Raw genomic sequence first — 13,098 nt, forward strand, 5'->3', positions numbered from 1 at the left:
TATATATATATATATATATATATATATATATATATGCATATACATGTAATTTGAAAAGGGGCAGCCAATTATATGAGGGAATGGAAGGACATGAAAAGAGCTGGTTAACAGGAAGAAGGATAGAAAAGTACTACTCATATATATATTCTGAAAAAAAACATTTAAATGAAAAATGTAAAGATAATCTCAAGGAAGAAGTACACAATAAAATAACAAAACAGAAATTTTTCAGCAATAAAATTACATTTGCCACAGAAGAAACTTGTATATTTAGCAAATTTAGGATTTTACTACTAACATTTTAATATTTTATCTTTAATGTAGTTTTATGTTTTAAAATGAATATATATCATTCATATTGTGACAAATTTTAAAAATAATTTAAATATGAAATATAACATTTAAAAATGATTGAGGCTGGAAATATATTTTGAGCCACATGTCCAATTTTTAGTTTTGTGGTATAAACAGTCATTTAAAGGAATAAAAATTCAAATGAAATTAATTTTAATAATAACCAGAAGCTGGGTGGCTCAGAGACCTAGGTTGGAACCAAACACAACTGCCAAAAGTGTCAATGAAATGATTCCTATGATATTCTTCTATATTAATAGATCGGTGCCTAGCCCAGTCATCATCGGAGAGGTTTCCTCCAGCAACTGATAGGAGAAGATGCAGAGACTCACAGCCCAGTATTAGACAAAGCCAGGGAAACTGAAAGGTTGAGGTAGGATTGTAGAAACCAGAGGGGCCAAGGACACCAGGAGAGAGGAGAGCACAGCCTACAGAATTAACTAAGCAAGACCCATAGGGGCTCACAGAGACTGAAGGGGCAACCACAGATCCTGTATGCATCTGACCTAGGTCCTCTGCATATGTTATGCTTGTGGAACTCCTAACAGTGGGAGCAGGGGCTGCCTCTGACTGTTGCTTGCTCGTGGAACCGTTTCCTCTCCTACTGGGTTGTTTTAGCTAGCCTTGATATGGAGGGTTTTGTGCCTAATGTTATTGTATTTTGCTATGCCATATTTGGTTGATGTTCCTGGGAGGCCTGCTCTTTTCTGAAGGGAAACAGAGGAGCAGTAAATCTGGGGAAGAGACTAGGAGGAGGGGAGGCAGAGGAGACTACAGTTGTGATGTACTATATGAGAGAAGAATAAAGAAAACTGCTGACAAAACTTCCAAAACGGCATGATATTTAACAAGTATTTAATGATCAACAAGATATTAATGACTTTTGAAGTTTTGTGTGCATTTTACACTTTTGACACATCTTTAATTACATTACACACAGTTTGAATTCTCACTAGTCACACATGACTTATGGTTACTGTAGACTTGAAGGGTAAATATCTTGAATACTTAAAACAGTCTCAATCATTTGTTACCTTACTTTGAAATTATAGTTGATATGACCTAGACCTAAAAATCTCAATTTTCCTTAGCAGTTCATTAATTATTCAAATAATATACATCACTCTGTGAGACAAATTATTACACCTGGGATCAGTAAATACTTTTTAAATCCCATAAACTTTCTTAACTTTCAAACATTAAGCATTCATTTTAGTGAATGAAATACTTTTGTTTTCATTTTGCATGTTTTACACCACTACAAGCTAACATTTACTAGAACTTGGTATATGTTATGTATCGCAATGACCATTCTCTGGTTTACAGCTAAGTAAATGCCACAAAAGGAGGGTTATGCAACTTTGTTCAATATTTGAGCTACGGTTTGCCTCCTCACTCCAAAGTCTACGCTTGTTCAAACATTTCTTCAAAGGGTTGTTCTGTCTGTGTAATCTCCCCCCGCCTCGCCCTGCCTCATATATACACTTTGTCCATGTACCATGTGCTGTTTCTTGTGGTCATTTCTCCAAGATTGCAGCAAACATCTGGTGTCCTCCAGTCTGCCTTGATCTAGTTTCCCCTTAGATTCTCTTTTATGCCTGTCCTAGATCTCCTTTATAAATGATGTTTCAGTTTCTTACCTTCTTCTCTCATTTTTCTACCATGGCATTGTGCCTGTTCTCATCACCTTTATGTGGAAGGCTGCTGAAATGATGGTGCACGCCTTCTAGATAACCGTGTGCACTTCCTCTCAATTCTGCATTAAAGGACGCCATATTGCTAGCATGAAGTCAGCTGCCACAGTATTTACATAGTGGAGATAGGTTAACACTACAAATGCTTTACTCAAAGCTCCGTCCTTAAACTTTTATCATTACTTATTGCTATTGCATCTCTTGGATCTTTTGCATCTTTTGCATCTCTAAAGATGGGTATAATATATTTAAAAACACATCTTTCTATATGCCTATATACTTGTTCTTATGGTGGCATAAATATTACATTTTTATTCAAGCTTTTTTTTTTGAGACAGGGTTTCTCTATGTACTCCTGGCTGTCCTGAAACTCACTCGGTAGAACAGGCTGACCTTGAACTCACAGACTTCCCCCATCTCCCGCCTCTGCCTCCCAAGTGCTGCAATCCTCCCACTGCCACTGTAGCCAACACTTTTACATAGACTTCTTCTGTTAATTACAATGTTTCTAAGTATGTGTGGTACATTTTATTCCTCTGAAACTCAAGTCAATTTTATTCTCCAGTTCTATTGAACATCTTACTATAATTTTCTCACTGACTGTAACTCTTACTTCTATTTAAACGTGTACTTTAGTACCTTGAATATTCACTCATTAATGTTTTTTCTTAATGAGTTTTGCTTCTCAGGCTAGTTGGATATTATGGTCCAAAACCAGGAATTGTTTTGTTTTCCTGCCCTGTGTTTCCATCTTCTCTTCTCTTTGCTGTCTCTTGCTCTATATTTCTGGCATCCATTTTACAATTTCCTCACTAACATCTAACGTTTGCCATTCAGCTTTTACCTGTTTCAATCTCAAGCCACTTAAAATAGCTACAAGAAGCCTGCTGCTGTTGCCATCATCATCATCATCATCATCATTTTTTTCTCTAAAATCCTTCTATAACTATGCCTACAAGGCAATAAAGATGACATCGATTAAATATTTAATTTTCCCAAATTTTTCAGATTTGCGCTAACAGAGATTTTACTGATAAGTTATTTATCAACAGAAATGGAAAATAATGTATGTTGTCAGATTCACCAATTTATAGTCCTAAGAGGGCATTCCCATTTCTAAGAACAGAGATCCCCTAGAGATTATAGCCTCCATTTATTCATATTAATATCCAAAATCTGAGCTTCTTGAGAAAAACACCAAATGTCTTTTTGCTAAGGTGCCATAGCTTACTCAATCAAATCAGATGATTAAAGGGCTTCAAATTCCTGCTCTTTCGTTTTTCATCCTATGGTTTCACTCTAGCATAGAATGAAATATAACTTTTCAATATAGATGTTTACCACAAGTGCGACAGGTAGTCTCACAACAGATGCCTGAATTCAGCCTTCTGTGTCTTCTAGCATTTTTCTTCTTTAAGGGATAAACAGGTTATTTTAAGAAATCTTGTTAAATGTAAGTTTTTATCAAACATTGACAAAATAAGATGATATTAAAAAATAAATGATTTTTTTGTTTGGTTGGTTTGATTTTTGGTTTTTAGAGAAAGGGTTTCTGTGTAACCCTAGCTGTCCTGGCACTCACTCACTCTAGACCAGACTGGCCTCAAACTCAGAGATCTGTGTGCCTCTGCCTTCCAAGTGCTTGGATTAAAGGCGTGTGCCTCCAATACTGGGTCAAAAGAATGTGTTTTTTTTTTAAATCATTCTGTTATTTATGTGAAAGCCCTCACTGACCCTAAGTATATAATTAATTTTCATTGCATATAAGAGATTGGCTTTTCTTCTAGCATTTGCTAGACTTTCTGAGCCTATAGCTCCAGGTTTATATTAAATTGGAAACAGCTTTTTTAAGTTACTTCTTTAAAAAAAAGCTATGAATTAGTAGAAATATGTACATAGGTTGCTCCTGATATTTTACAACCTGATAAGGCAAAAAAATCTTCCTTAGACTCCCATAATTTATATCAATTTATATAGTTTGGGGTTAAATTTTATGAGACTATTGAGAATTTGAATACAGATTGTACATTGTTAATTTTAATATGTAAAAATATTTTTAGCTGTTTTATTTTATTTTAATAAACAACATTCTCTTTCAGCTGGAGAGATTGCCTTGCAGTAATGGGGACCTACATTTTATCCTCAGAGCCAATGTTTTATAAAATATGGAAGTTTGACATGGCGTCAAGTGCTTATAAACCTAGCACTGGGAAGGGCATCTCCCTCGACTCTGCCTTTTTTCTCCCCGTATTCATTTTGGCTTTTTCTCCCTAGCTATATTTTGCTCTGCTATAGGTCAAAGCAGCTTCTTTACTAACCAATTAACTAACTAAAACATATTCACAGCATATGAAGGGACATCCCACATCAGAGAGATCCTGTCCTAAAAAAAAAAAAAAGTTAAGAATACTGACTGCTCTTCTGGATGACTTGAGCTCAATTCCCAGCACCCACAAGCAACTTACAACTGTCGATAATTCCAGTTCCAAGGGACCCAATGCCCTCTTCTGGCCTCCTCAGATACCAGGTACAGATATAGTGAACAGATATATCTGCAGGCAAAACACCCATTCACATAAAATAAGTAGAATTAAAAATGAAGAAGTGAACATTATATGAAGAACAACACTTAAGGTTGTCCTCTGGCTTCCACAGGCATGCATACATACATCTTCACACACCTGTACACACACATAGACATGCACAACTCCCACACTTACACATTCATAAAAAGAAAAACCATAATGTTTTATTTCCTATTCTATATTTAATTTCAAACATAGCATGTAAAACAATCTGACTTTATGATCCCAAAGATCTGAAGTCATGAGTCCAGGGTGATTCATCTGAGTCCCCTGCCTCAAGTCTTTTACAAAGTTGTAATCAAGATGTAGACCAGGCCTAGCATCTTACTGCTCATTGTGGAAAGTTCCGCCTCAGTATATATACTCCAGTTAAATACACCTGACTGGAGTATATAAGAGAGCCATATGAGTAAACCATAGGGAAAAAGCCGGTAAGCAGCTCTCATCCATGGCCTCTGCATCTGATTCTGCCTCCAGGTTTCTGCCCTGAGTTCCTGCTCTGACTTCCCCCAGGAATGGACTTATAAATTATAAGATGAAATAAAATCTGTCACCCCCAAGTTATGTTTGGTCATGGTGTCCTATTACAGGAGTAGAAATGCTAACCAAGGCAGTATTTTCACAAATACAGATTTACAATGGAAAGATTGTGGCAACATCCATTCAGATATTGCTGGAGCAATGATGGCTAAGAAAGGTAGGCTTGTAGGAAAAACAAAGGGTTTTGTAATAAGAATATTATTTTTAACCACTGTATGATGCACTGAAAAGCATTTGAAGTTAACTATAGTTCCCCTTTAAGAATGGGGATAAATATATATATATATCAGTAACTTTTTAGATATTAATGAGCAGCAAAATCACCAAAGATGATGTTCGTCAAAAATGAAAGTTCTAGACTCCTATTTAGTGAACCTACGATGGGACCTTACATTCATGTATAAACTCATAATTTAATATACTCCAAGTGATTTTTGTACCACTAATAGATTAGCATACTGTCAAGAACATTTAGTCATTTATAAATAAGTCCAGTCATTTTAGAAATTGCAAACAATCTCTTCTAGTAAAGGAAATTATACATTCAGAGTTACTTCTGTTGCTAGGAACTGTACTCAGACAAAAAAAAAAAGAGCTCCAGACTCAATCATTATTTTTGTCCTTTTGAACATGCCTGCTCCTAGCCAGGCAGAAATCATAGCATGATCAGCAGAGACTGCATCCTTGACCAGAAAATAGGAAGTATGCAGGACTACTGCCACCTGCTCTTGGTACCTAAAAGGAAGAATTTGCAGGTAGGGCTCTTGTCTAGTAGGTGAGGACGGCTGAAAACTAGGTAAACCATACCTTTGTGGCCTTGCTTCACTTGCGTGAAAATAATGTCATTCTCGATTTGTAAAACATATTCTTTGGCTTCTCTGTGTGGCTACAAGCCTTAGATTTTGCTAATGAATATTAAGTGGCCTTGTTTTTTTTATAAAGTGATTTAAAGTATTGTATTTCTTCCGCCAAGTACAGAGAAAAGTAAACCACCCAGGCTATATCAGCCTGTATTTCTCACAACAAATTGATTGGATTGAGAAGTGCCCAGAGAATTACTAACATAAACATCTGTTTCTATGAAGGTGAGAAAAACAACAAAAAAGACTTGCCCATAAGGAAGGCAGCACAATCCCATTAGCTGGGGTCAGGGATGGAATGAAGGCAGAAACAGTGGTGTTCACTCTCATTCCCTTTCCCCCACTCCCAGCCACAGTGCTGTGAGCTACTCTGCTGCACAGCATCCTCCCCACAATAATAGGGGAAACTATTGCAACCAGGAACCAAAATAAATCCTTTCTCCCTTTGAGTTGTTCATACTGGGTACTTAATAACATGGGTGAAAAGTATAAGATCAATTTTTTTTTTTGTTACTGGTCAGGATCTGGGCAAAGTGTTTACAGGTCCCAGGTCTCTTAACCAAATAATTGGGGGGGGAGCTCCCAAATTTGCTACAGAAGCAAGGTGAATTTTGATCAAAGCAAAGCAATAGTGTAGGTTACAGAGGGATACATTGTCAACATTGACAGTAAGCCACATGAGTGAAAATACTCAAGGTCCCCATTATAGTTCAAGGCTTCCTTTCATGGGATTTAAGAGAAGGTTACTATGAGACATAGTTTAGGTGATTCTCTTACTTTGATTGACAGATCAAGTCATACATTCATTTTCCCTAATACATATGTCCCTTGTCACAGTGCATCCGATTTTAATATGCATGCCCACTCATTCATAGGCATACAATGCTAAATAAGGGATTATCCTTAAAAAGTTACTGCAGGATATACTTTTGCCTTAAAGTGCATATATCCCAAACCAGTCAAAGCCAGGGATCAGCCCTTCTGTTCTCCACGCCCAGATACCTTGAGAATTCACTTGAATGGAAACAATCTAAGTGTGATTGTTACCTGGGTGTAACACACTATTATTTGTTGAGAGATGGGAGTGTGTGTAGCACGCCACCGGTGAGGGGCTGAAGGGGTTCTGCCACTGTTTGCTGCATTCTTTGGAGAGGGTTATGTGTATGTACACAGGCAAAAGGAATAGGTAGCAAAGTGTATTGTTAGACCATGGAAAGCTGGGTATAACCAAAAACAAATGGGGGCCCCAGGGTACTAAAACGTCTCCTGTTTTTCTGCCTCACTTTCACTGAAATGAGTCCCAGTATTAAACCTTTTTACAATTTAATTCCACCACTTTCTCTTTGAATTTGGCATATATAAGTACCCTTTAAATAATGAATACTAAGATTGCTTTTTAAATCTGCTTTATTAGCTCCACAATATATACTGAGATTCTTTCCATGCATTAGATAAATTCTGCTAACAACAAAAAAATTAAGACTGAATCAAAAACACAAGTTTCAATTAGAAGCTGGCAGTACGCGGAGACCCATGAGGAACAAGTAACATCAAAAATTTTACAACCGTACATCACAAACATTAAGTTTTTGAAGCAGGGGTCCCCATATTATCTTGAGAGAAAACCAGGATTCAGGGCATAAGGCAAAACTCATCATGATGGTCATGGTGAGGGGGGTCAGTGCTAACTGCCCGCTGAGTATGGGTCAGCTGCCTTTCCCTCAACTTCTCCATGAGCTGTCTCACATCCTCCCCAAACCTTTCCCTGTTCTCCTCTCTCATCCTTGCCTGGGGCTCTCCGACCCTGTGCATCAGGTCCCATCTATAGTGCACGATGGGCTGCCTAATGCGGAAGCGCCTGCGATTTCCTCGAGGCACAGAGTATTCAGCTTCAAGAGGCAGGACCACAGGCTGCTCCCTTTTCTTAGCACCCTGCGGCTTTTCTTCCTTTTCCTCCTTTCCCTGATGGTCATTTTCCATGTTGAGATTTTTTCCTCCTTGTTCCTCTTTGGATTCCATTTCTCCTGGAAGACAAGGGAATTGTTCAAAGGTTCAGCACCGAGGACAGAGGCCCATTTTCAACATTCACTATCTTGAATGTCCCTATGTTTACTTTGTTTTTCAATTTTATTTTCCTACCTGAAAGGCCCAACACGCCCTCTAGGGGGCCCCCAGTCCCATCCCCTCCCTCTCCACAACCCACCATTTTCCCTGTAGATCTATCTCCAAGGTTTTTGCAGGCATCAAAATGGAGGATGAAGTTAGTGGATGGGGGTGGTGGGTGGTGGGGGAGATGGGACGTATAATGTGGGAGATGGGATGGAAAGTGGGAAGGAATAGATGGGGTATCTGACATTCCAGACAGGGCTTCCCGCACGCTCCTCCAGCCCCTCCTCCCCACCCAGACACACACGCGCAGCCCCTGAACCGACCTGGGCCTATCCCTTGCCGCGTAGACCTCCTCTCAATTGTCGCTGCCAGACGCTCCGCAGCGACTCTCGGCTAGCAGACCTGCAGACAGGGTGGGATGGGAGCGACTCAGTGTGGAACTCAGTTCCGCACTCTGCACCCCTCCGCCTGCATCCCCACTGCCCATCCCCTTTACCCCGCCTCCCTCAGCCACCATCAGCCAGTCTCCTTCTTCACTCTCTAGGGCTAGGTTCAGAGCTCTCCTCCACAGGCCCACCCGACCGCCCAGGGGCGCCCCTTCCCGGGCTCAGCCACGGTTCTCTTTGCGGTGCAGAAAGCCGCGGTGCCGCTGCACGGTCCTCCGGTGCGCTCCGTTGCATCCGGAGGCTGTCACCCTCAGGGCCGCTGCATGCGGGCCCCTTACCTGCTCCGCTCGCCCAGGGCCCAATGCCAGCCCGCCGTGCGCAGGGAAGCACGGAGCTGGTGTCCAGACGCGAGTGACGACTGCACCCAAGGCTGCGTCTTTCTGCAGCCCCGGGTCACGTGAGGGCCCCGCGTCACAGCCAAGCTCGCTCCCCAGCTCAGGAGGCCAGTTCGACAGGAGGCTCCGCCCAGCTTCCCTCTGTGAGCATGCAAGTCACGCCTCAGCCATCACTCATCCAGATCCTCGCCAATCTGAGGACCCACAAGTGGCATCACCGTCTGGAGGTTGGATTTCTCCCTTCCCTGTTTCCAGGGAGAGTCTGCACCTTCTACCACACCCACAATCTGGCAATCTGCTTTCTCCCTTCTTTACATCTGTATAGATCCTTTCCATTAATTTATCTTTATTTTCTTTTTAAATATTAATGAATATCAGCCACAACTGGTGCCTCAGTCTTGAAATCTTGGCACTAGGGACACTGAACTAGGAGATTCAACATGAATTGGGACCAGTGTTGGGATCACTGTAGACTACATAGTGAATTTCAAGTCAGTTTGGGCCACAGGATGAGACCCTTTCTCAAAACAACACATGTTCATACCTCAATTTTGAAAAGCAGGAAACTTTATTTTTGAACTAAACATTTGAAACTGACACAGTAACAAACAAACAAATATTAACAAAACATTATGTCCACCTGTGCTGGATAAAATATATTTATTCTGATTGCCACAAACTATTTTTATTTACTTTTTTATTTTTTTCGAATATTTACATAGAGCGAGCTATTCTCGAACTCGGGACCTCGGGAACAGCAGTCGGCGCTCTTAGCCTCTCAGCCACCTCTGTGGCTGCTCAAACTATTTTTAGAACATTCTAGTTTGCTTGAATTTTTCCCTGGAAAAAAATTTTAAAATAGTGAATCTCCCTGTATACAATCTGTGTTTCTAGAATCAGTTAAGTGGATCTTAAGAAACAAGTCCAGGGGGCTGGAGAGATGGCTCAGTGGTTAAGAGCTTTGCTGGCTCTTCCAAAAGTCCTAAGTTCAATTCCCAGCAACCACTTGGTAGCTCACAACCATTTGTAATGGCCTGTAGGCATACATGCAAGCAGAACACTGAATACATAATAAATAAATAAATAAAATAAAAAAGAAACATGTTCAGTTGTTAGAGCATAGCAATTTTATGTCAACAATCTTTTTCCCTTCTGGAACCAGTTCTGTTCTGTTGTATCCTACAGTTACCATCATTTTTAACTATAGAAAGGCTTTTGCTAGCAACTGAAAATTAATGACTATTACTATGGCTAGCTTTAGGGACCTAGTCGAAGGGGACAAGCTGTGAGAGTACCAAGGCAGGCTGAGGGATAGAAGGTAGATCATCTCCGCTCTGCAAAGAGGCTAGGAGGCTGTTGGTTTCCCTAGCAGCAAGTTCCAGAGCCCATAGTTTCCTACGTTCAGATTCCCGCTGTATATTTCCAAGCCACACAGAGAATTCCCCTTTGAATTCTCGTCTCCAACTCTTCCACAAGTTCATCCCCAGTGAATTATCTTCTTGTATAGATTAGAGGTCTGTGCCCATACTGAAAACCACAAAGGTATCCTAAACTTTTGTAGACTTCATCTAAAGTACATGAGTGTCTGTTGAATGAGGGGAAAGGGTGAAGCCAAGACTGCCTGCTTTTGTTTGAATCCAGCTTGGATAGAATCCACTCTGTGCTCTGGTTGTCAACTCTTCTGGGGCATTGGAGGTGTGGGCTCCTGGAATCCTTATCATAACTGCTTCACATCCAGACCACTGAGCAGGAAGATCTCTGTGAGTCTGAGGCCAGACTGGTAAACACAGCATGTTCCAGGCCAGCTGGAGCTACATAGTGGGATACTGTCCAAAAAAAAAAAACTTAAAATGGCTAGAAATAATAAAATTAAGGCAAAAATTAATGAAATAGAAACTAAAAAAGCAATGCATACAGCCAAAGAGTTGGTTCTTCAAGATTAACAATACTCACAACATCTTAGCCAAACTAATAAAAGAGAGGGAAAACTCAAGTAAAGAAAATCAGAGATGAGACAGAAGTTGTTAAAACAGAATTCAATGAAGTCCAGACTATGGGAAACTTTGAAGAGTTTTAGCCTAAAAAGATGAAAAACCTCAAAACAATGAATAAATTTCTAAACTCCTATGTCCTGTTGAAATTAAAACCAGGTGATATAACCAAATTAAAAAGACACACAAAAAGCAACAAAATTGAGACAGTAATTAAAAGTCCCTCCACAAAGCAAATCCCAGAACTTGAAAGACTGACTGTTGAATTCTATCAAACGTGAAGGAAGGTCTACTACCAACACTCCTTAAGCTATTCTACAAAATAGAAATGGAAGGAACACAGCAAAACAAACTCTGTGAAGCCAGTTATTATACCAACATCAAATCTGGATAAAGACATAACAGAAAAAGAAAGCTACAAGCCAGTGTCCCAGAGGAACACAGAAGCAAATTTTCTCAACCAATAGGATTGAATACATTCCGATGAAAAGGTTCATGAGCTCCCACTCCTAACTAAGGAACTGTGGACAGTTGATGGCTTGTGGGGGAGAGATGATCAGTTTTGTAACAGTGTGACTTCTGGTAGGACAAGCACACTCTGGTGAATGGCTCCATAATGAGAGGATATGTCCAACACAGATTAGAGTTAGTCAACTACTAGATGCTTAAAAGAGGATACAAAGATGGGAGTATATTACAATATTAATTTAGAAATGAAAAGAAAGAGTGCTATTTTCAGAAAAAAAAGATGATTTGTACATGTGTATGTGTAGTCTTATATTTCTATAGTAATGTATTAGTCTACTAAAACTGTTCTAGTAAAATACTGTACACTGAATGGCTTAAAGTTACAAAAATGTCCTACAATAAGTTGGAATAGGCAAAACACAAATCAAAACAATAAAGGCTATTTATGCTAAACCTTTAGCCAACATTATATTAAATGGGGCAAGAATATAGGGTGCCTGCTCTCTCTACTCTTTTTTTTTTTTTTTTTTTTTTTTCGAGACAGGGTTTCTCTGTGGTTTTGGAGCCTGTCCTGGAACTAGCTCTGTAGACCAGGCTGGTCTCGAACTCACAGAGATCCGCCTGCCTCTGCCTCCTGAGTGCTGGGATTAAAGGCGTGTGCCACCACCGCCCAGCTTCTCTCTACTCTTAATTCAATATATTTCTTGAAGTCTTAGCTAGAAGAATAAGGCAAGAGAAAGATATTAAGGGGTTAAAAATGAAAGGAAGAAGTCAGATTACCCCAAGCCACAGATATAGAACATAATTGTATAGTTAAGAGTCTCATATTTATACTGAAATGAATGCAACTGGACATCATATGTTAAGTGAAACAAAACACACTCGAAGAGATTGATGCTATAGGTTCTCTTTCATATTGTGGGTTGTCGCTTTTGATGTTCGTGTGTGTGTGTGTGTTTGCATTGTGCGTGCGTGCGTGTGTGTGTGTGTGTGTACCATTAAACTGGAAATGGGGCCATGAAAGGGGAAAAGGGTATTAAGGAAGAGGTGGGTCATGATAGAACACTTGTGACGTGAAAACAAAAATGAAATTGCTAGAGGTAAAAAGGTCCAAGATGGTGGGGGAGTGAGAAGAAGGGAGAGGAGTGTCTACTAAATCCCCATGTTTGAAATTGCTGTAAGGAGACCATATAGCTTTATGGTAATTAAAACATTTAAAAAGAAAATCTTACAAGGTCTTTTTAACACTTTAGCTTGGGATTTGTGTCCTTCAGATTATGAGAAAATGAATTTCTGTAGATTTAAATTACCCAGTGTGCAGTACATATTTTTAAAGCTTTAGACAACTAAAGGCACCCAAATAAAGATGCACATGTGTGTACACCTAACACATACACAAATGGTCCTTTTCTTTTTTTAGCATAGCTTTTTATTGCTCCTTAGGGACTTTCACATCATGTACCCCATTTTCATTCATTTCCCAGTCCCTCCATATCTGTTTTTCACCCTTGTAGAATTCCCCCCAAAGGGAAACTTAAAAATAAATAATAAATGATCCAAATAAGAATATTAATTAAAAACAAACAAATATAAACAAACAGAAAAGCTAACAACAAAACCCACTTTGCTCGTTCATATTTCCTGCCTCTCCATCGCCTTTTCATTTGTCTCAGTGCCATTGAGAGCTGTGTCTCATGCAGGATTCCCTTTTGTCCA

At 39.5% G+C, this 13,098-nt stretch overlaps 1 protein-coding gene across 1 annotated transcript; it reads right to left on the bottom strand.

Annotated features, from left to right (window-relative positions):
* Positions 1 to 7,422: 7,422 nt before the first annotated feature.
* LOC101990891 (protein BEX2-like) lies at positions 7,423 to 8,977 on the bottom strand. The gene is made up of 3 exons (XM_005371621.3): positions 8,867 to 8,977; positions 8,466 to 8,544; positions 7,423 to 8,057 (listed from the first exon to the last, which is right to left on the bottom strand). Exon 3 carries the CDS (start codon positions 8,050 to 8,052, stop codon positions 7,666 to 7,668), a length of 387 nt encoding a protein of 128 aa, XP_005371678.1. The 5' UTR covers positions 8,053 to 8,057; positions 8,466 to 8,544; positions 8,867 to 8,977; the 3' UTR covers positions 7,423 to 7,665.
* Positions 8,978 to 13,098: the final 4,121 nt, after the last annotated feature.

This window comes from Microtus ochrogaster, unplaced genomic scaffold, assembly GCF_000317375.1.
Source record: "Microtus ochrogaster isolate Prairie Vole_2 unplaced genomic scaffold, MicOch1.0 UNK116, whole genome shotgun sequence".
Lineage (NCBI taxonomy): Eukaryota > Metazoa > Chordata > Mammalia > Rodentia > Cricetidae > Microtus > Microtus ochrogaster.